General features: G+C 39.0%; 1 protein-coding gene across 5 annotated transcripts in view; it reads left to right on the top strand.

Annotated features, from left to right (window-relative positions):
• Nucleotides 1–18,940, top strand: part of HS3ST5 (heparan sulfate-glucosamine 3-sulfotransferase 5) — a 225,143-nt gene extending 206,203 nt beyond the window's left edge. For 3 of the 5 annotated variants that reach the window (XM_084889300.1, XM_084889301.1, XM_084889302.1), the window contains 2 exons: nucleotides 13,458–13,596; nucleotides 17,061–18,940. In XM_084889300.1, coding sequence (XP_084745426.1) covers nucleotides 13,490–13,596; nucleotides 17,061–17,991 — 1,038 coding nt within the window. In that variant the 5' untranslated portion in view covers nucleotides 13,458–13,489 and the 3' untranslated portion in view covers nucleotides 17,992–18,940. The remainder of the gene's footprint in view (nucleotides 1–13,457; nucleotides 13,597–17,060) is intronic. The other 2 variants (XM_084889304.1, XM_084889303.1) reach the window with 1 other exon arrangement.
• The last annotated feature ends 961 nt before the right edge of the window (nucleotides 18,941–19,901 follow it).

Here is a 19,901-nt window from a genome sequence, read left to right as displayed (position 1 = left end):
TTTGGGAGGAATGTCAAGTCCACACTATCCAATTGAAGGAGAAAATAATCAGCAATATGTCAACTCATAAAGAAAAAGAAAAAGTAGAATTATTTTTGATTCATCTGATTAGTTTTTCTCACTAAACAAGAGCCTCAATTCCACAAACATCTACTAATAAACTGTGTCAGGCTGTTCTTAATGTCAGTAACTTCACAATGTTGTGGGGGGGAAACAAGCATTTAACCATCTCTTAATGCTTTGAGAAAACAAAAGAGGGAATATACAATTCTGCCTGGATGGATCTAGAAAAGATTTTGGGGGAAGTGACATTTGAGCTGAATATTGAAGGATAACTACAATTTCTACAGATGGAAATAGAAAAAAAGGGGGGGGGGCGGGCATGATGAGTGGAAAGAAGAAAGTATCTGGCATGTTTCAGAAACTGAATATTTGCCAGTTTGAAAGTATGTGGACATGCCATAAGAAATAAGCTGTAAAGCTGACTAAGGAGAAATTGGGGGCAGAGGGGGTGTCAATATTTAGCTAAATAGTGTTCCTCTTTGCTGCAAGAGCTGAAGCATCAGCAGGAAGAAAAGCCACTTGCAGAGCTCACGGTGAGCATTAGGGAACATGTCTTCGGCTTTAGAAAAAGACACAGGGATTGGTTTCTGCAGGAATAGTATGAAGACAGTAGCTTGCACATTATAACTCAGAATACTGACAGTGTCAGGTATAATGATCTGCCTTTGCACTGAAAGGTATTCGACGTTTCACTAACTTGACCTCTTCTTGCCAATAGCAAACCCAATTGTATTATCATCTCTGTTCAAAGTCTGAGCATAAGAGCTAGCTAACATTGTTAGGGGTACAATGTATTTCTTGAAGGTAAGCTTTTGCTGTCTGGCACTCGGTATTCTGTGAGTAGAAAGCTTCAGAGGGGAAAAAATCATTATCGCTGCCTTTTTTCCCCTTAAAGCTATAGATGAAGAAGAAATATGCCTGCATTCGTTTTCTGATGCTGCATAGCAAATGACTGCACACATAGCAACTTAAAAAGAACACCCCTTTAGTAGCTCACAGATTATAGGTCAGAATCCAGGTGGGCTCAAATGCATTCTTTGCAGAGTCTCACAGGGCTGAAATCAAGCTGTCAGCTTGACTGGGCTCTTATGGAGACTCTGGGGAAGACTCTGCTTCCAAGTTCATTTTTGTGATTGACGGAGTCTAGTTCCTTGTGGCTGTAGGAATGAAGACCCCGTTCTCTCTGGCTCTGGCCAGAGGTTGCTGTCAGTTCCTAGAAGTTGCTCTTCATGCACACTAAGAAACTTGGACCAACTCCAGCATGGCTTCTAGCAGCCTAAGTCATCATACCTAGGGTGACTCCAGCCCTCCTTAAAATGCCTGCCTTTGGTGCTGCCAAAGGAATTTGTCGTTTATTCCAGCCCAAACCTGACAGAGTCCCGTAAACTCCCTCTTAATGCAGTTACTTTAGAAAACTTACAATTATAAACCTTTTCTCTGCCCCTTTGAGATATAAATCTTCTACCACCTGGAACTGTCTCCTTGACGACCTGGAAATGCCAATCGCCAGAGGAAGCTCTCCTTCTCTTGTCTCCCAGTCCCTAATTTAGTTGGATGCCTTGCTCTAATTTACCTCCTGTCCTGATGATATAAGAAATTTGTTTTGCCTCTAGATAAGTGCCAATTAACAAACCCAGATGGCTTATTCCCAGCAACCAACCCCCTTTCCACTTTTTGTAATTTCCTGACTCTGCTAGAGGTTCCAGTCTTTCCTTCTTGCTACTCCCTCGTACTCCTTTTAAAGTACTCAGTCATCTATACACACCATATCCTGAAATCCCTTTCCCCTGCTGCAGTAGAATTACTGAGTACACTATGTCTTTACCACTTTTAGCTACTGCCTGGCGTAGGTCTTTAACACCACTCCATAAATTGGGCTTTATTATGACATCTCAGCACATTTCCCTGGTCCCAGTGAATTTGTTTGCCTCCTGGGTGCTAACTCTACTTTCCAGCTTTTGTTTTCTTTAGGTTTTAGAAGTGAGTGCTGGCCTTAGAGGGCTTTTCTGAACAATGGACATCTTAAAATGCTTTGTGTTGTTGTTTTTGTAAAGACTAATTTACAGAAGATTTTAGTAATCCAGTCTTTTCAATTAAGTTTCATCTCATTACTAGTCTCAGCGGTTAACAGATATTTCAGGAATTAGATCATTCTAACAGAGAAAATAACTAAAAGAAAGCACAAAGGCAAGAAGTACTACCTATTTTGTTTCCTTTGGGAAGGAGAAGAAATTGAGGAAAATATTTCTGTATTTGGTTTGAAATGTCAGTTTTTGCTTGCTGAATGGGAGGAAATTCTACTTCTGGCAAGAAAAAAAATGAAGTGCTGAAATGTAAGGAGAAATAGTGAGACAGAAAGTCTGTCTCACTATTTAGTGGGGTGCCCAGGGACATGTGGGTGACTACTAACAGGAACAATGTTTCTTTTGAGAGTGATGAAAATATTTTAAAATGTTGTTGTTATGACTGCATTCTGTAAGGATACTAAAATTCATTAAATTTTATAATTTTAAATGAGAGAATTAAAATGGTAGAATGGTTACGTGAATTATCTACACTAATAAAAGAGAAACATGCAAATTGACCACCACTCTGCTACACTCACCAGCCAATCAGGAGTGAGTATGCAAATTAACTCAACAAAGATGGTGGCAGCCATGAAGCTGGAGTAAGCAGGAGGCTTGGGTCGCCCCCATGATGGAGGAAGCCAAGCTTCCTGCCTGCCCTGGCTGGCCCTGGCCTCCACTCAAGGCTACAAAGTTTTAATTATAGAAGATAAGTAAACCCCAGATACTTGCTTCCAGCTAGCCCTGGCCTCCACTCAAGGAAGCACTGGAAAAAAAAAAAAGAAGAAAGAAAAAATGGAGGTAGAGGGGCTGGAAGCTTTGGTCACTGGGGTGTGGCCAGCCTGCACACAGCCATCAGCCCTCACCCAGGCTGACCACACCCCAATGGCCTGATCCTTATCAATGGGCAGCTGAATATCCCTTGAGGAGTCCCAGATTGGAGAGGGAGCAAGCTGGGCTGAGGGACACCCCCACCCTGTGAACGAATTTGGTGCACTGGGCCTCTAGTATATCAATAAAACTAATACCAATAAAAAAGGAAGTGAGAGACAGTATTGATAAATGTGGATAAATCTAAATAAACAATGATGTGTAAAACAGTAATAACAAAAATAATGCCTAATTTAGGAGGGGTTGAGGAAACAGACTAAAATGAAAATACTGACCAAAAATATACATATTATTTGAGAGGAGGTGATTGGAGTTAATATTCTAAGTTGATAATTGGCATAATAATTTTTATTTTCAGGTATTATTCATTAATTGGGGGGGTCTTCTTTTTCTGCCCTTGATGACTCTATTATAATCCTTCTCCTTCTACCAAGATATTTTTCTGGGAGAAATTGATGATCCAACCAGAGAAAGAGGAAAAAATATATTAATACTTGTTAATTCCAAATTATTTTCTACCTCTTTCATTTCTTCAAAGTTCTATACTTCAGCAAAAATTACTTTAGCACTCTCAAAACTTGTAACACACAGGATTAGATTTGCACTGATAATGAGCATACAGTCCTGGTAATGAAATTCATGCCAAATCTTCATAGAAAGAAGATGAATTTCCCAAAAACACAGGAAGTCAATGCAGCTAGATTCCATTTTGAACTCTGCAGGTCATTAGCTAGGCGGGCCTCGGCACAATACTTGGGCTACATGTTGTCTTCTTCATCCATAGAGTGGAGAATAAAATAGGGGTTGTGTCCCTCATATCTTGTTGTGAAAATCAAGTAAAATGGTGCTTTAAAGCTTTAAAACCTGTCAAGTTGCACACAAATAGGCAGTAGTGTTGCAAAAATTGTGTTTTTATGATGATTAAGTGCATAATAGGAAATCTTCCTCTAAAGCGTTCAGAAACTTGTACCTATAAGTATTTCCTTAAATATTATATTAAACAAATTGAATTTTCTGAGTCTAACTTGGTAATTTGAATGTGGCACATTCATAAGCAGTTTAATTATTCATTTAAAATATTTAATGTTAAATTAGCCTCATCTTCAGTCATTATAAAAGAAATATATAGCTTAGTGTTATAGAGATTAAAATAGAAGAAAAAGTCATTGCTGAGAGGATAATGAGAACTATAATCAAATAAAATATAATGATAAAAGTATCTCCATACTTTTAGTCTCTTTTTGGAATTAAGAGACTTTTTTTATATATATATACTATTTCTTTGTTCCTCACCAAAACAAAATTTGTGAGATAGGAAATAAGACTAAAAAGCTGACTTTCTGTTTGGTAGTGAATACTACCCTTGATTTTAAACTAAATACATTCAACTATTATTGGGTATAAAAAGTAGAACTAATATTACTATACAATTGACTTCAACTATACAAGGCAGAGAGAACTTAGTTAACTTGACTCTTTAATTGCATGAGCCTAACTTACTGGGATGATCTGTTTGAGCCATCTGTAGAATTGTTAACTCACACTTTTCTACATAAACATGATATTAAGAGAGTGAAAGATTGTACTTCTGAACTCATCAGCAGGACAAATTTACTAAACTCCCAACAATTACTGAATAAAGTGCAAAGAAAGTTGAGGACGGGGAATAACACACACCCTTCTATAAACATTAGTTACATGTACCAATGAGATACTGAGATTAAGACTAATTGGGATTCCTGTCAAAATAAAATTTAATTCCTATCTCTTAAGACATCTTCCTACTAAATGAGACCACTGAACAGAGGCAGAATTAACTGGCTCCTTTTAAGTTTGGTCATTACAGATGCAAAATGAGTATCCTTCTGCAGACAGAGAGCCAGAGGACTACTCAAGCTAACACAATAATGGTAGCTGTGATAAATTATGTATGCAGGATATCAAAAGCTGAATGGAGGGAAGAAATGGAGAACCCATTTGAAAACTTGGAATTTGCTCAAAGCTGCTTCTGCAATGATTCCCAGGAGGATAAGCACTCAGCACAGAGGAGTCATAAACTCCGCAGTTCTGTATAATTTATCAACTTTTTTCCTTTTTATTTCTAACATTGACCCTTCACGGTTAACTGAAGAAACAAAGAGCTAAGTAGCTGCCTTCACTGTTTGCTAGAGCAATTATGAGCATCCTGGCCAATACATTTTCTGCTTAATCTACTAGCGAATGGTCTCGTTTCCTCTTCATGTGCACCCTCTCCCCACACTCAGCTAGATGCCTGCAGAGCGCTGCTTTCCCTGCCCTTGTGCTTGCGCCCCTCTTCATTTGTTTCCTTCTCATTACAGCTCTCTTATGTGATCATTATATTAGAAGAAAAGAAAATTCTTTATGACAATTTTCTTCAGCTGCCCTTGATTAATTTTTTTTTTTCAAAATGTGATTCCTCAGAGTCTAAGACAGTAGGACACATTGAAAGCTAATCAGCAGACTCTTTCTTAAGTATCTTTTCAAAGAAATTTTATGTTTTAGGGTGAAAGGATTGGTTTTCACAGTGATAGACAGTATAGTGTGAAGCAGCTGTCTTGAAAGAGGTCAAGACTGCTTAAAAATGAAGGATAATAAGAAATTAAAATTTGAGATTTACCTCTGGCACTAATTTACCCCTACTACAATTGTCATTGGTTCCTTATATATTAATATCTTCTATAAGGATACTCATTGAGGGCCAATCTGATAGGATCCTTTAGGATAAGAAAATTTTAGAGCCTGGAAGGATTGCTGAACTTATCCCTTCAAGCCCTTTGTTTCTTGGGTTAAAAAAAAAAAAAAAAAAAAAAAAATCCTGGAAGATCAAGGAGGTTAAGTGACTTACCCAATGTCACATAGCAGGTAACTTGGTTTGAGCTTCCTGTTTTGTTTTAATTTGAAGGGAGGAGGGGAGTGGGAAAGAGTTTTCTATCCTACGATAGGAGCAAATGACTGTAATCCTTGTCTCTGCATTTACTCATCTGCATGTTACAGGTGATGATACTGCCTTCTTTACCTCAAAGGGTTTCCCATTACTAATCTATTTTAATGAGCCCCCCTGCTGGTTTGTGTGTGTGTGAACATCATCCTCATATGGCACATGCTCTGCTGTGGATAAGGCACTTAGGAGCGTAAGGCTTTGTGGGCAGCTCCCATGCTCCTAAGGGCTGAGTATCCAGGGAAGGGATGGGCCTCAGGGAAGACCACGGGACTCAGAGAAATAAGAGGGAGTGGAATTCCAGTCCTGTAGGAAAATGTGAAAGATTGTGTTCCTATGTGGTACACTTAAGACAATGCCTGCCTCTTAAAGCCAAAAGGCTGGTAAAAGGAGGCACCACTGGGAAAGAGCCACAACCTACACATAAGTAATCTAGTCTCTGAAGGCTGGAAAGTCTGGCTACAGGCCTGTACAAATCGTTTGTGCAAAAATAATATGGGGCCTCTTATTCAGAACTTATTAGGAATTTCAAGTCAGTGACAACAAAGCATTCAACCATGCTTGGGCCCTTCTAAGCACTGAGCCCCGTGCTAATGCACAGGCCACAAGCCCTGTCTGGTCACAAGTACTTATTTTGACAAAGTCTAGTCCAAACACACCCAATAAATTCTTTACTTAGCAAGCGGTCTTGAAGAGTCCTGTTAAAAGAAAAAAAATGGTGCTTTTTAGTGAGTGGTTTGACTATGGCTACTTGGGGAGAAGGCAAGCACCTTCATGAAGGTGGATCTTAGGGTCAGCAGATGAGACCCTAAGATCCAGAAGACCTTGTGGGAATTCTTCCTTCACAACCATCTAAGAGGATCTGGGCTCTGTGCTTGAAAGAAGATGCAGTTTCCTTACACTTTTATCAAGAGCTGACCTTGAATACTAGAAGAATAGCAAGAGGCAGGGTCAGGGTCTCCTATTCTCCACATCATTTCTGGCATCTGCAGTGCCCGGCACATTGTTGGTACTCAGTAAATATTTGTTGATGATGAAACATAGCTGGTTATCTTAGTGTGAGAATTAGTGGAGCTCCTGGCCCTGAAATGAAGATCTGAAATTCAGAGTCTAGAATATCTCAGGTAAAAAAAAAAAAAAAAAAAAAGTTTTGAAACATGTTAACACTGCAATTTAAGAATATATTAGCCTGCCCAAGAATGGACACTTTTAGTATTATTTTGAATAAAAACTAATTATAAATTATTTTATAGATGTGTTAACTACAAGGTTTTCTCAGACATGTAGTTGTATTTTTGCTAAGATCACCTAAGAATAACAATGCTGCACTCTTTCTTTTTTTAAGTTCTGTTATTTAGAGAATATAGTCAGTGGTAGAGTGCAGAGAGAAACTGGAATGAAGCACAGAAAGCTGAGGAGAAAGAGAAAGAAAGAAGGAAGGGGGAGGAGGGGGAGAGGGGAAAAAAAGGGAAGGAGGGCTGGAGGAAAGAAGGATACTGTGGTGACACATAGGGAAACATGTAGGCCAGCCCTGCGTGATCAAGAAAGATCTCCCAGGAACCTAAGATCTAAAAGACAGGAATTAAACCAAGGCCTGTGAGGAGGGGAGGTAGAAGCATTAATAGACTGGCTAACATTTATTGAGTATTACTATGTGGCAAGCAGTGTTCTAATTACTTTACATGCTCATTTACTCCTCACAGCAGTGCTATGGGGCAGGCTATTAGTATCCTATTGGGATACCCTTTATTGGTGTCCCAGACCTGATAAATGAGGCACAGAGTTATTTTTTCCAAGCTATAGAAACCTTATGTTTCCAGCCCTGAAGCAAAACTGACTGTGGCCAATTCTATTCAAAAGAACCACAAGTTGTTTTGTGTGCTAACCTCTGTACATGTAGCCATTGGGGATACGGTGAAGTTGCTTTGGAGAGAATTAAAAACATCTTTTAAAAACGTGTGAATGGCCGAAACTGGTTTGGTTCAGTGGATAGAGCATCGGCCAGTGGACTGAAAGAGCCTGGGTTCAATTCCGGTAAAGGGCATGTACCTTGGTTGCAGGCAAATCCCCAGTAGGAGGTGTGCAGGAGGCAGCTGATCAATGTCTCTCTCTCATCGATATTTCTAACTTTCTATCCCTATCCCTTCCTCTCTGTAAAAAATCAATAAAATATATTTTTTTAAAAACAAAACATGTGAATGATGATAGGGACGATTAAAGTATATTAAGACTTAAGGTAACATGATCAAATTTTTGTTTGGAAAGACCACTCTGGCATTAGTATGGAGAATAAATTGACCAGGAGCAAACTAATAGTGGAGAGAACATAACTCTAAAACAAAGAGGGTGACCTGAACACAGGCAGTAACAAATAACAATGCAGAGAAGTAGGTGGATTCTAATAGCATTTTGGAAGTAGAATTTTACCGGCTAAATGGATGTTAGGGGAGGGATAGAGCTAAGGATGAAGGACTCCAAGGTTTCTGGGTTGGGTGACTGTAGTAAGCAGAAGGGGAGCTGTTCACAGAGAGTGAAGGGGAAGAGATGCAGGGGAGGGGAGAGGAGTGGTTGGGAATGGGTTGATAGTTAACAAATGTAACCAAGATCTTATGGGGATCAGTGCATAAGAATGTGAATCAAATGGCAGTCAAAACTAATGTAGACTTAGCCAATTTGTCTCAGTGGACAGACTATCAGCCTGTAGACCAAAGGGTCCTGGGCTTGATTCCAGGTCAAGGGCATGTACCTTGGTTGCAGGCTCCTCCCCTGCCCAGGCCCTGGTTGGGGCTCGTGCGGGAGGCAACTAATCGATGTGTTTCTCTCACATCGATGTTTCTCTCTCTCCTTCCTTCTTTCTTTCACTCTCCCTAAAAATCAATAGAAAAATATTCTCAGATGAGGATTAACAAAAAAAAAAGAACACAAAAAAAAAAACAATGTTATTTTGATCACCTACTGTGAAAGCTATCAAAAAGAAAGTCAGTTCTTGAATTTTGGGGAGAACAAGTGAAGTTCCTGTGATTCTGGTCAGTCTTAATTATTACTGGTATAATGAGTATTAAAAAGATTTTGTAAATTTAAAAATACTACCTTTCATTGTTGTTATTATTATTATCATAATAATAATATGATATGTTCCTTTTATCAGGTTTAAACCACCCAAATGGCCTCTTTTACCTGTCCTTCTATGGAAAACTTTTTTCCTCTTTTACTTTTCTTTCTTACCTTCCTATCCCCTACTTCCAGGTTCAATGGCAGGTAATTTGAGTGGAGTTAAGTAGTTTTGTCTGCTCTCATCAATCAATAAACAAATATTTGTCTCCCAGGTGAGCATTCAAAGCTGGATGAGTGGCTTTGCAATCAAGGGGCCACCTTCCTTGGGGTCAAAGAATTCTGGATTTGAAATCCTTCTTCCACATTTTCCTTCCACATGCCCTTGATCTGCTCATCTCTCTTCATTTTCCATCAAAAAAATAAATAAAATGGATAATAGTTCACAAGTCTGTTGTATTACACAAGATAAAAAATGTAAAAGAAACTAAAAGAGAGCCTAATGCTCAAAAATGGTCATTCCTGTCCACTGCATAAGGCTGTTGCCCAGGATAAATGAGCTAATACTCAAAAGATGGTCATGGAATAATTCTGCTATATAAGTTCAGTCATTTTTAATGAACTTTGCTACTATTGTTTCTGTTATTGTTTTTATGGGTACCAGGGGCTTGCAGTAACCGTGTCGACAACCCTTTGAGCAGCACTTGGACGTATCTTTATTATTATTTTTCTAATTTCCTTATTTCTTTGTTTCAGCTTGGGAATCATTTCCTTCTTTGCTTAGTGCTGCTTTGGAGAAGCTGCCAGATGTCTTTACAATTTGTCGCTTCTGGCCAGTACTCTGTTATGTAGACATTCTGCTTTGTTCAGCTAAGATGCCGTGTTTATTAAAGCTTTAGTAATCTGGAAAAACGATAATTATGCTGTTCTTGGAATGCAACATGAAAAACACTGAAATATTAAAAACTCGTGATGAAGGCAGGCTTAAAATCACTGAAGGTCTTTTACCTTTTTTTAATTAAAAAACTTTCACTCTACTAAATTGTCTATTACCATTCTGACTGCTCTGATGAAAGATTAAGATCCCCATAATATGCCAAAACCGGTTTGGCTCAGTGGATCTCTAGTTTATATTCCTAGACCAAAGTCAATAACTTCCAACATTCAAGACTCCCTTTCGGCAAAGGCTCAAGCACTTCATGATGTTGTAGAAAACCAAAAAGGCATCTTGGCCCTGGCAAGGTAACTCAATTGGTTAGAACTGTGGTTGGCAAACTGCGGCTCTCGAGCCACATACGACTCTGGCCCCTTGAGTGTGGCTCTTCCACAAAATACCATAGCCTGGGAGAGTCTATTTTGAAGAAGTGGCATTAGAAAAAATTTAAGTTTAAAAAATTGGCTCTCAAAAGAAATTTCAATTGTTGTACTGTTGATATTTGGCTCTGTTGACTAATGAGTTTGCTGACCACTGGGTTAGAGCATCAGCCTACTATGCCAAGGTTGCAGGTTCAATCCCCAGTCAAGCCACATACAAGAATCAACCTATGAAAATAAAAGTGCATCAAGAACTGAAAATACAGAAAAAAAAATCGATGTTTCTCCCTTCCTTTCTCTCTTTCTCTCTAAAATCAATCAATAAATAAAAATGTATTTTAAAACAATTTTAAAGGAATCTTGAGTGTTAAATTAACCAAGTATTTTTTGTTTTCTCTGAGCAAACTTTATTCAGAGGCTGCTATATTGACTCTTGGCATGTTGTCTGAGACTGGTTATAAAACAGAATGCGATTTCACTCCTATGCCCTAGAGAAGCTCATTAGAACTATGCATTTGGCTTTCTCACATCTCAAACATTCCAAGAGATTTCAGCCTAACAAGATAAGTGTTAATCTTTTGTTTTTGTTAAATGAGCCATCTTTCTTTGAACAGAAAATATAGTGTTAGCATTCTAATATTTAACAGGAGTTTCCATTAAACTGACATTTTATTTATATTAAAAATAGACTTATAGCCGGGACCGGTTTAAATTATCATTCTCAGTGGATAGAGCGTCGGCCTGCGGACTGAAAGGTCCCGGGTTCGATTCCGGGCAAGGGCATGTACCTTGGTTGTGGGCACATCCCCGGTAGGGGGTGTGCAGGAGGCAGCTGATCGATGATTCTCTCTCATCGATGTTTCTAGCTCTCTATCCCTCTCTCTTCCTCTCTGTAAAAAAATCAATAAAATATATTAAAATAAAATAAAATAAAAATAGATTTATATTTCTCAAAATCCAATTGTACAATTAATGAGAATGTCATTTATTATTTTCCTCTTTAAAATGAACTGTAAGAATTAATTTATCAGCCTCCCAAAGGTAATCAATTGTGCTTTATTTTTGTTAAGTGCCAAATATCCATAAAGTTCTTTCCCATAGTTATCTTTATTTTACAGATGAGAATACCAAAATTTAGAAAGTTTCCATTACAAAATTAAACCAAAATGTGACTCAGGGTCTTTGACTTTCAACCCAGTGGTCTTTGCACTTCACCATGGACGACTCATTCACATTAATTGTGATCTCAAATAAAAATTATCATTCTCGCCCTGACCAGTTTGGTTCAGTGGGTAGTGCGTCCACCTGCGGATCAAGGGTCTCAGGTTCGATTCCAGTCAAGCGTATGTACCTTGGTTGTAAGCACATCTCCAGTAGGGGGTCTGTGGGGGCAGCTGATCGATGTTTCTCTCTCATTGATGTTTCTAACTCTCTATCCCTCTCCCTTCTTCTCTGTAAAAAATAAATAAAATATATATTTTTTTAATTATCATTCTCCTCAGTGTCACAGTGGATATGAAGATGCTTTTGAGGGTGTAAGTTATCAATATATTTATATAAATAAAGTATAGGAGGCAGTGCTAAGCCAGTCCTACAAACATAGGGCTGGAGAAATGAAGCCTCCCAATGAAAGAACACACCCACACACACACACACACACACACACAATGAGTCTATTTAAGACATCTCATATATCGATATAAAGGACTGGTCTGAAAGTAGCAGCTTATCCCACAGAGCAAAACCTCCATGGTAATAACTGGGCTTATCATAAAGGGAGAATCTACAGCCCACTGCTGTAGTCCCTCTTCTTGGGTCACTATATTGAGCTACAATAAGAATCTTATCTTGAAAGGGGGTTTTGATTTATTTTTAATAAAAAGGCTGAATTGGAAGCTTGCGTTTTTCCCCAAATTTAATAATAGCGCTAGTAATGTCTTACACTTTTCGCTAGCCTTATTTCAGGTGTGACGTCAAAGCTCTCAGTTAACCTTCTGTTATAATGTAATAGGAAGACCGATATCACCAAACCCACCCACCCAAAGGAGGGGCCACAGAGCAGGGACCTAAGACTGTTTTCAATCCAATTCAGAAACTGGCAGAGAACTTGAAGGAAAGATCAGATTACTTGATGCCACTCTACTTAAACATCTGGGGTCCTGATAGTAAACCCTGATAACTTTAATAAGTAAAGAAATAGCTTTTGATCTTGCTCGCTTCCTTCACTCACAATTAGAACAAAACAACACAAGTTGGTAAAATGTTATGCCCAAAACAATAACTTACTGAATTGGGGTTTCAATTTCTATATTTTCCCTGTTATTTGGAGGCAGAAACTTCAGTTTACTGGTTGCCCTGCCAGTAAACCTCAGATTGCTTAGTTGCTCATGTTATCAATACTTTTAATGGTTAACAACAACAAATATCCTATATAATAAAAGGCTAATATGCAACTTGACCAAACTGCGGAACAACCAGTCACTATAATGCACACTAACCACCAGGAGGCAGATGCTCAACACAGGAGTTGCCACCTGGTGGTCAGCATACCCTTATAGGGGGCGTGCAACTCAGCCAGAAGCTGGGCTCATGGTTGGTGAGCTTAGCAGTGGTGGCAAGAGCCTCTTCCACCTCCATGGCAGCACTAAGGATATCCATCTGCCAGTTTAGGCCTGCTCCCAGGCCTAAGTCAGTAGTCGGACATTCCCCAAGGGCTCCTGGACTGTGAGAGAGTCCAGGCCGGGCTGAAGGACACCACTCCTCCATGAGTGCCCGAATTTCATGCACCAGGCCTCTAGTAAGCATATATGTGCAGCCATATATATTTATTATTTGTTGCAATATGTGCATTTGAATTTACCTTGACAATTGTCCAGCAGGTTCTATCTGGTTAGTAGTATCTTCTCCCAATTTTGTATTTGATCTTAAAGGCCAGGAAAAGGAAACCAAGTTTTGCTAAATACTCATGAACATTGTCAAGGTTGGTATGAGGTCTGTTCTTCATGCAGCGTCACTTAATTACCAGTTTTCCTACCCCTGCTTGGCTTTGTGACAAGTAAAAGAGCCTATAAGAGAAGACCACTAATGAGTCCCCTTCTATCCCCATCTCTCAGGCTACAGAAGTCCTGAAGGTTGATGGAGGGCCATGCTATTCAAACAGCAGGTGTGGCTGAGACAGAAGCTCCTGGTGCTGGGAAGCCTTGCTGTTGGAAGTCTCCTGTATCTAGTCGCCAGAGTTGGGAGTTTGGATAGGTAGGTGATTAAACATATACCTATGCCCATGTGACTTTACGTGTTTCTTGACTTAAATTTCCTTAGGACATAATTTTAAATCTACCCTTTTGTTTTCCTCCTTCAAAATTCCCAAGAAACATGCTTTTTTGCAGTATTGATTTTGATCTATTGAGCCTTTAAAACAGAGATCCAAGTTGCTCAAACCAAGGTGTTCTTCAGGATCCATTTGTATTCTGTGTGCACTGACATTTATTTTCAGAGAAAGGATAAAGCCATGTACAGGGGAAATGTCCATTTTCTAAAGCTCACTTTGGTCTGTGTACATCTGGTTGTTGACCTCTAGCCATAGCAAGATGGTGATGATGTATTTAGGTATTTTCATTTTGAAATTTATGAGTGAGCCATTAACGTGCTACCAGGAGAGTTAAAATTATGTTTGTGCCTATAAAGGAGCTCATCAAATTTGGAACCCACTGCCCTGGAAAGATGGCTGCAGGCGTGGGGAGTTTGAACTATGTTAATTGGCTCTGGTTTCCAGGAGTTGGATATACCAGACAAGGAGCCTGTCACTCAGAGTAATTGCCCAGAAACCAATGGAAAATCTATGGAGAGGAAATTTACAGAGCCAGGGGTTGGCTCTAAATAAGCAAATAGTTGAAAGGTGCACAACCTGCAGAAGCCAAGCAATATCATCTGGCTTCACAATGAACACCTCTGGGCTGTCCAACTTCCGGTGTGACTGTGGAGGACAGAAAACTGAATTTCTGAAAAGTGAAGCTTCCTTCTTTGCTCTTTAAATTAACTGTTGCTCTGGAGAGGCTGACGTGTGTTCTCCATGCATTCAGTTCCCATCTTCTGTGAAAATGCAGCCACACTTTAAAATGAAAATATCTCTCCCTTGCAGTTTTCCTTTTCTAATCTATAGATCTTATTACCATGGATATTGACCAAACAATATAGCAATGGTCTTTCCTTCTACCAGTGTCAGTTTTGACTGGTAAAGTGAACCCCTTTATCTTTTTCAATTAAAAAATCCAGCGTAAACGTCCACATACTAGTTGCTAACTATTCGAAATGGTATGCTCGGTTTATTACTGACTTCAAGTAGTTCCCTAAAGGTAGTGTTTAGTTATTAGTGAAAAGCCTCAAGGTGGTATCATTGTCCTATGTCCATAAAGGGACTTTTATATCAAGTTCTTCCCAATCATTTCCTTTTTATTGAGTAATTGATCTAATGGTCATTAAGTATTAGTTCCTTAGTTGGTTTTTTTCATTTTTCACCTAGTTTATAGTCTCAAATGGGATCATTTTTATAAGAAGATAGATCGCTTATTGGGCTTTCTCAAAAGTTTGCAGTTGAGAGTATGAGTGGGTTGCATCTAAAATTTACCCTTCCTGACTTCTGCTTATCTTATAGTAACTCCGAATGGTAGGCTGAGCTCAGTTACTTTTACAGTCCCTTCCAATCCTTAGAGTCCATGTTACATAGTCTGAGCCCCATGCTCAGAATCTACTCTTCAAGAAGTCGAAATATGGTGATATTTTCTCCAATTTTGAGTTATGAAGTCCAACAAGCAATTGTTCGGCAGGCCATGAGCTCCCAAGGTAGCAGGTGGAAAGAGGAAGGAAGGAAGAAAAATGGCCCTTTCTAGAGGTAGGAAAGGGACTCTACTTCAGCCTCTCTCAGCCAGAATTCCTCAAGAGCATTAAGTCCTACAGAAAAGGACTTGACTATTGCTTTGATTCTTTCAAGGATGATAGACACTAGCATCATTCTAGATGCACAAGACACAAGTCCATCCAGTATATTCAATGGATGTCTTAGGCAATTAGTGCTTACTTGTCAATCAAGAAGAGCTAAAAGATGAATTTGCAATGTCCCAAGCAATGTCACAATTAAAAACATCTTTGACTCTATGTGTGTTGCTCCTTTTATATCTTTCATTTAGAACTCCAGCGTTAATCTTTACAAATTTGTGTAAACAAAATTTATGTCTAACATAGTGACTGTGATAAACTTTTTTATAGTGTTCCATATTTTCATGTTTTCCATGATGAGCATGAGTTGTGTTTAAAATCATTAAAAACAAGCACCGCAAAAAAAGTAAACTATGTTTATATTTTTGCTTAAGCATTTGAATAGGCTGTTTACACAGAGCACAAGCCAAGCCCTTTCTCAGTTCTGCAGAATGCCTTGGCATGACCTTGAGATTCTCCTCTTCTCCTTTTAAAGTTAACATTACAGAAGATAAGAAAGGTACAATAGGGTCTCTTGTGAAATGTAAAAAAGAAACTTATTGACACAGAGAAGTGGACACAGACTCCCAATTATTGGGATAACTAGAGGTTTCAGTTGAAGGCATTGGCTTAAGAGTCATTTTTACCATGCTTCTACCCTTTACCAAGATGGTTAAAATGCCTTTCCAAATAATCCTAGGGAAATTATAATGAATTTCAGTTCCATTCCAGACTATACCCCAAAGAAAATTCAATGTACTAACCATATATATTAGCTATGCCAGATTAAACAGCCACTCCAGTCTAATAGCATTATAATTATCACCACACCTTTTTCTCTGAGAGAAGCAGTGGTGGTAGTTCATTATTTAAGGCAATGTTGAAGTGGGAATCCTCCTTTCTGGCTCCATTGATTGTATCCCTTTCTTCATGAGCTTGAGTTCCTGATTTAAACGGTTTTGGCAATGAGGACCTGAGGTTTCTGGCCCTGCTAAGGCTGTGTTGATTTCTGGTCCCGGGTGTGGTAAGTGATGTACAGCACTTGCTGATGGCATTGGGTTTGTTCCTACATTTAACCAAGTAAAAACATAACCCTGACCACTTTAGATAGGAAGAAAAGAAATACAGTACTCTTCCAGCTGTCCCTAAGGACAACAACAAAAATCCTCAAGAGGATGAAAAGCTCAGCAAGTGCCAATTTTGGAATTTTTCAGGTTGATGATGCAAATAACCAAAGGCAGAGACTGCAACCTCTTTTCGGTTTATACATCAACAGTTTTTAAGAACCATAGGAATGCCGCAAGATAGTAATACACACGAAACCCAAAAGACTAGCCTCCTAGCTGCCCTTCAGTCTCCCAGCTCAAGATTATAATTTCCCACCTTTAACATTCTCTAATAATGTTAACTGGTGAGCTGTTAAAAAGCTATTAGTATGAGTGGTGTCACTTGTCTGTCCTGTACTGTGTGAACATAAGTACGTGCCGTAGTCAATTAAGTGCTTGGTGAATAAAAAATTTAAGGAGCACTAATAAAAAAAAAATCCCATCAATTATGTGTGCTCTATTTAATACAGTGTTGCTTAAAATAAAATTTCTCAGACATATGTTCATTATGGATTGCGTCAGGCAGGGAAACAGTGGTTTTATAATTTAGGCATTTAAAGTCTTACTCTGACTGGTGAACCAGGAAAATGAGAATCTAGTGGCAGTGAGGTTCTTACAGTGTCTCTCTGTTGTTTGCAGGCTACAACCCATTTGCCCCATTGAAGGCCGATTTGGAGCCCGTGGGCAGGCTGACTTCCCGCTCCGTGCCCTGCAGTTCAAGCGCGGCCTGCTGCACGAGTTCCGGAAGGGCAACGTTTCCAAGGAACAGGTTCGCCTTCATGACCTGGTCCAGCAGCTCCCCAAGGCCATTATCATTGGGGTGAGAAAAGGAGGCACCAGGGCCCTGCTTGAGATGCTGAACCTCCATCCAGCTGTGGTCAAAGCCTCTCAAGAAATCCACTTTTTTGACAATGATGAGAATTATGCCAAGGGCATTGAGTGGTATAGAAAAAAGATGCCTTTTTCCTACCCTCAGCAAATCACAATTGAAAAGAGCCCGGCATATTTTATCACGGAGGAGGTTCCAGAAAGGATTTACAAAATGAACTCATCCATCAAGTTGCTGATCATTGTCAGGGAGCCAACCACAAGAGCTATTTCTGATTACACTCAGGTGCTAGAGGGGAAGGAGAGGAAGAATAAAACTTATTACAAGTTTGAGAAGCTGGCCATAGACCCTAATACCTGCGAAGTGAACACAAAATACAAAGCAGTAAGAACCAGCATCTACACCAAACATTTGGAGAGGTGGTTGAAATACTTTCCAATTGAGCAATTTCACATTGTGGATGGAGATCGCCTCATCACGGAGCCTCTGCCAGAACTTCAGCTCGTGGAGAAGTTCCTAAATCTTCCCCCGAGAATAAGTCAGTACAACTTGTATTTCAATGTTACCAGAGGGTTCTACTGCTTGCGATTTAACGTTATCTTTAATAAGTGCCTGGCTGGCAGCAAGGGGCGCATTCATCCAGAGGTGGACCCCTCTGTCATTACCAAATTGCGCAAATTCTTTCACCCTTTCAATCAAAAGTTTTACCAGATCACTGGGAGGACACTGAACTGGCCCTAAGATAATAAGTCAGACAACACCATGTGTTGTGCCTGGAGACACGCAATGTCTCCTCTCCATTGAAATATGCACTTTTCCGAGACACAACTATCCAAGTCATGTTTCCATCTCTACTTGTATATACACAGTGTGTGACCAAAATATAAGTCCAGTTCTTTTTTTCTGCTGAAAATGTACAAAAACAATTTGCTGTCTGCTTAGTTGCATCTTTAAGAGACAAGTTACTGAAAGAAGAGGTGGTGGTATTGGGGGAAAGGGACTTCAGCTATTCTCAAAGAGTTAGTCTTCCTTTGTGTCAGAGTTTGTCACCCGCCATTTACATAAATTGAAGCCAAAAGATGAATGTGTGAAAAGTACCAATGGCTGTGAAGCTGCAGGAAGGAGAGGATTCGGTTATGCATTCTTTTCTAAGGGAAAGCTGGCTCTTTAATTCAGATGCTGAATTGGTGCCAGGAAAACAGAAAATGCTATTTTCTTATGATTTAAAAGGATGTCCTATCTCCTAAAATTGACAATGTTCCAAAGTTCCTGTGGTGATTTTGCACTATTGTTTTCTCGTATGGAACATGATGTCACTTGTAGCATGTCAATCATACATTGGTAAGTCCTTTCGCTTCCATGTTCTATGTCAACAAAGAGAAATGTCATGTACATAGTGTATATTATTGTAAATACTTGTTTCACACTAAGTAACTCTATTTTGTAAACTGAATATGGCTATTTAATTTATTGTGAAAATTAAATTTATTGTGGTATTTAAAAATGGAATGGATTAAAATTACTCTATGTGCAACTTTTCTTTTCAATTCATTTTTGTTATACATGCCCACTGCTGGGTCCCCAAACCAAAGCTGTTTATGTGCACATTGAGAGCACCTGGAAACATGCACTTCTCCATTGGATTCCTGTACCCTTGTGAGATTTATTTATGAAGTGAAGTTGAGTATATTAAAAAAAAAAAAAAAAAAAAAAAAAAGTCTCAACTATCTGGAAATCTAGTAGAATAGCCCTCAAAGAACACCTGTGCTGCTCTGCTACAACTTTATAACAATTCATTTTCTTGCAAATACTGCTGTGCCAGGAGAAAGACAAGAAATACTTTAACATAATCGATGCAGAGAAGAATCACAATTTTATTTGAACCTCTAATCAGAGCCAGACCGGTAGAGAAATTGAGTAAAATGAGATTAGAAAACGTGTGTGGCCTCTGTACTGAAAGCTGCTGATGCTTCAAAAATGAATACAAAGTCTCAGAACTCCCTCTTTGAGATGAAAATATTATCAATGTACTCAGAAATGATCAAATTGTATAGTGTTGTTATTACTAACCTAAACATAATAACTCATATTTCCATCCACAGAAATTAATGCTAAATTGGGTGCTTACTAACATCAAATAGATTATATATGCTTAAATATAATTCAGACAACCATGGAAAGAAGTTGGAAAGAGGTATCAGCAAAGATAATAATGAAAGATGTATTTTTCCCCATCACAATTGCTTGCATTTGAGAGAGTTTAGTTCAACACCCCATTGAGAGGGCCTAGAGAAATCAACAAGTTATAATGGATTTGCCTCTATGAGTTGTTTATCCTGTCCAGTGATTTGATGGTGAACTTTTACAAATAAACAGCCCTTTCCCTCCCAGTGTCGGTATATATTGCTTCTCAAGCTACAGCCTTGGTAATCTTTGCTGTTTCCATTCTCAATGATGCTGTTCTCTCAGCACGGAACAAGCCTGACACCAGCACTGACAGGCTGGCCTCTCGCTCACTGTGCAATAACTCTGGAGTGAGAGTCTTCTGTCTAAATGTCAATCACATCTCCCTACCACCATGAATGGAATCAAATATAAGGAATCTGTCATCAGATTCCTCTGTGCCTCAACTCTCAGCTAATCGTCAGAGG

The sequence above is a fragment of the Pipistrellus hanaki genome (genome assembly GCF_964339955.1).
Source record: "Pipistrellus hanaki genome assembly, chromosome: 7".
In the NCBI taxonomy this organism is placed as follows: Eukaryota; Metazoa; Chordata; class Mammalia; order Chiroptera; family Vespertilionidae; genus Pipistrellus; species Pipistrellus hanaki.
Note: the sequence above shows the minus strand (reverse complement) of the source record. Positions and strands in the feature narration are given on the sequence as shown.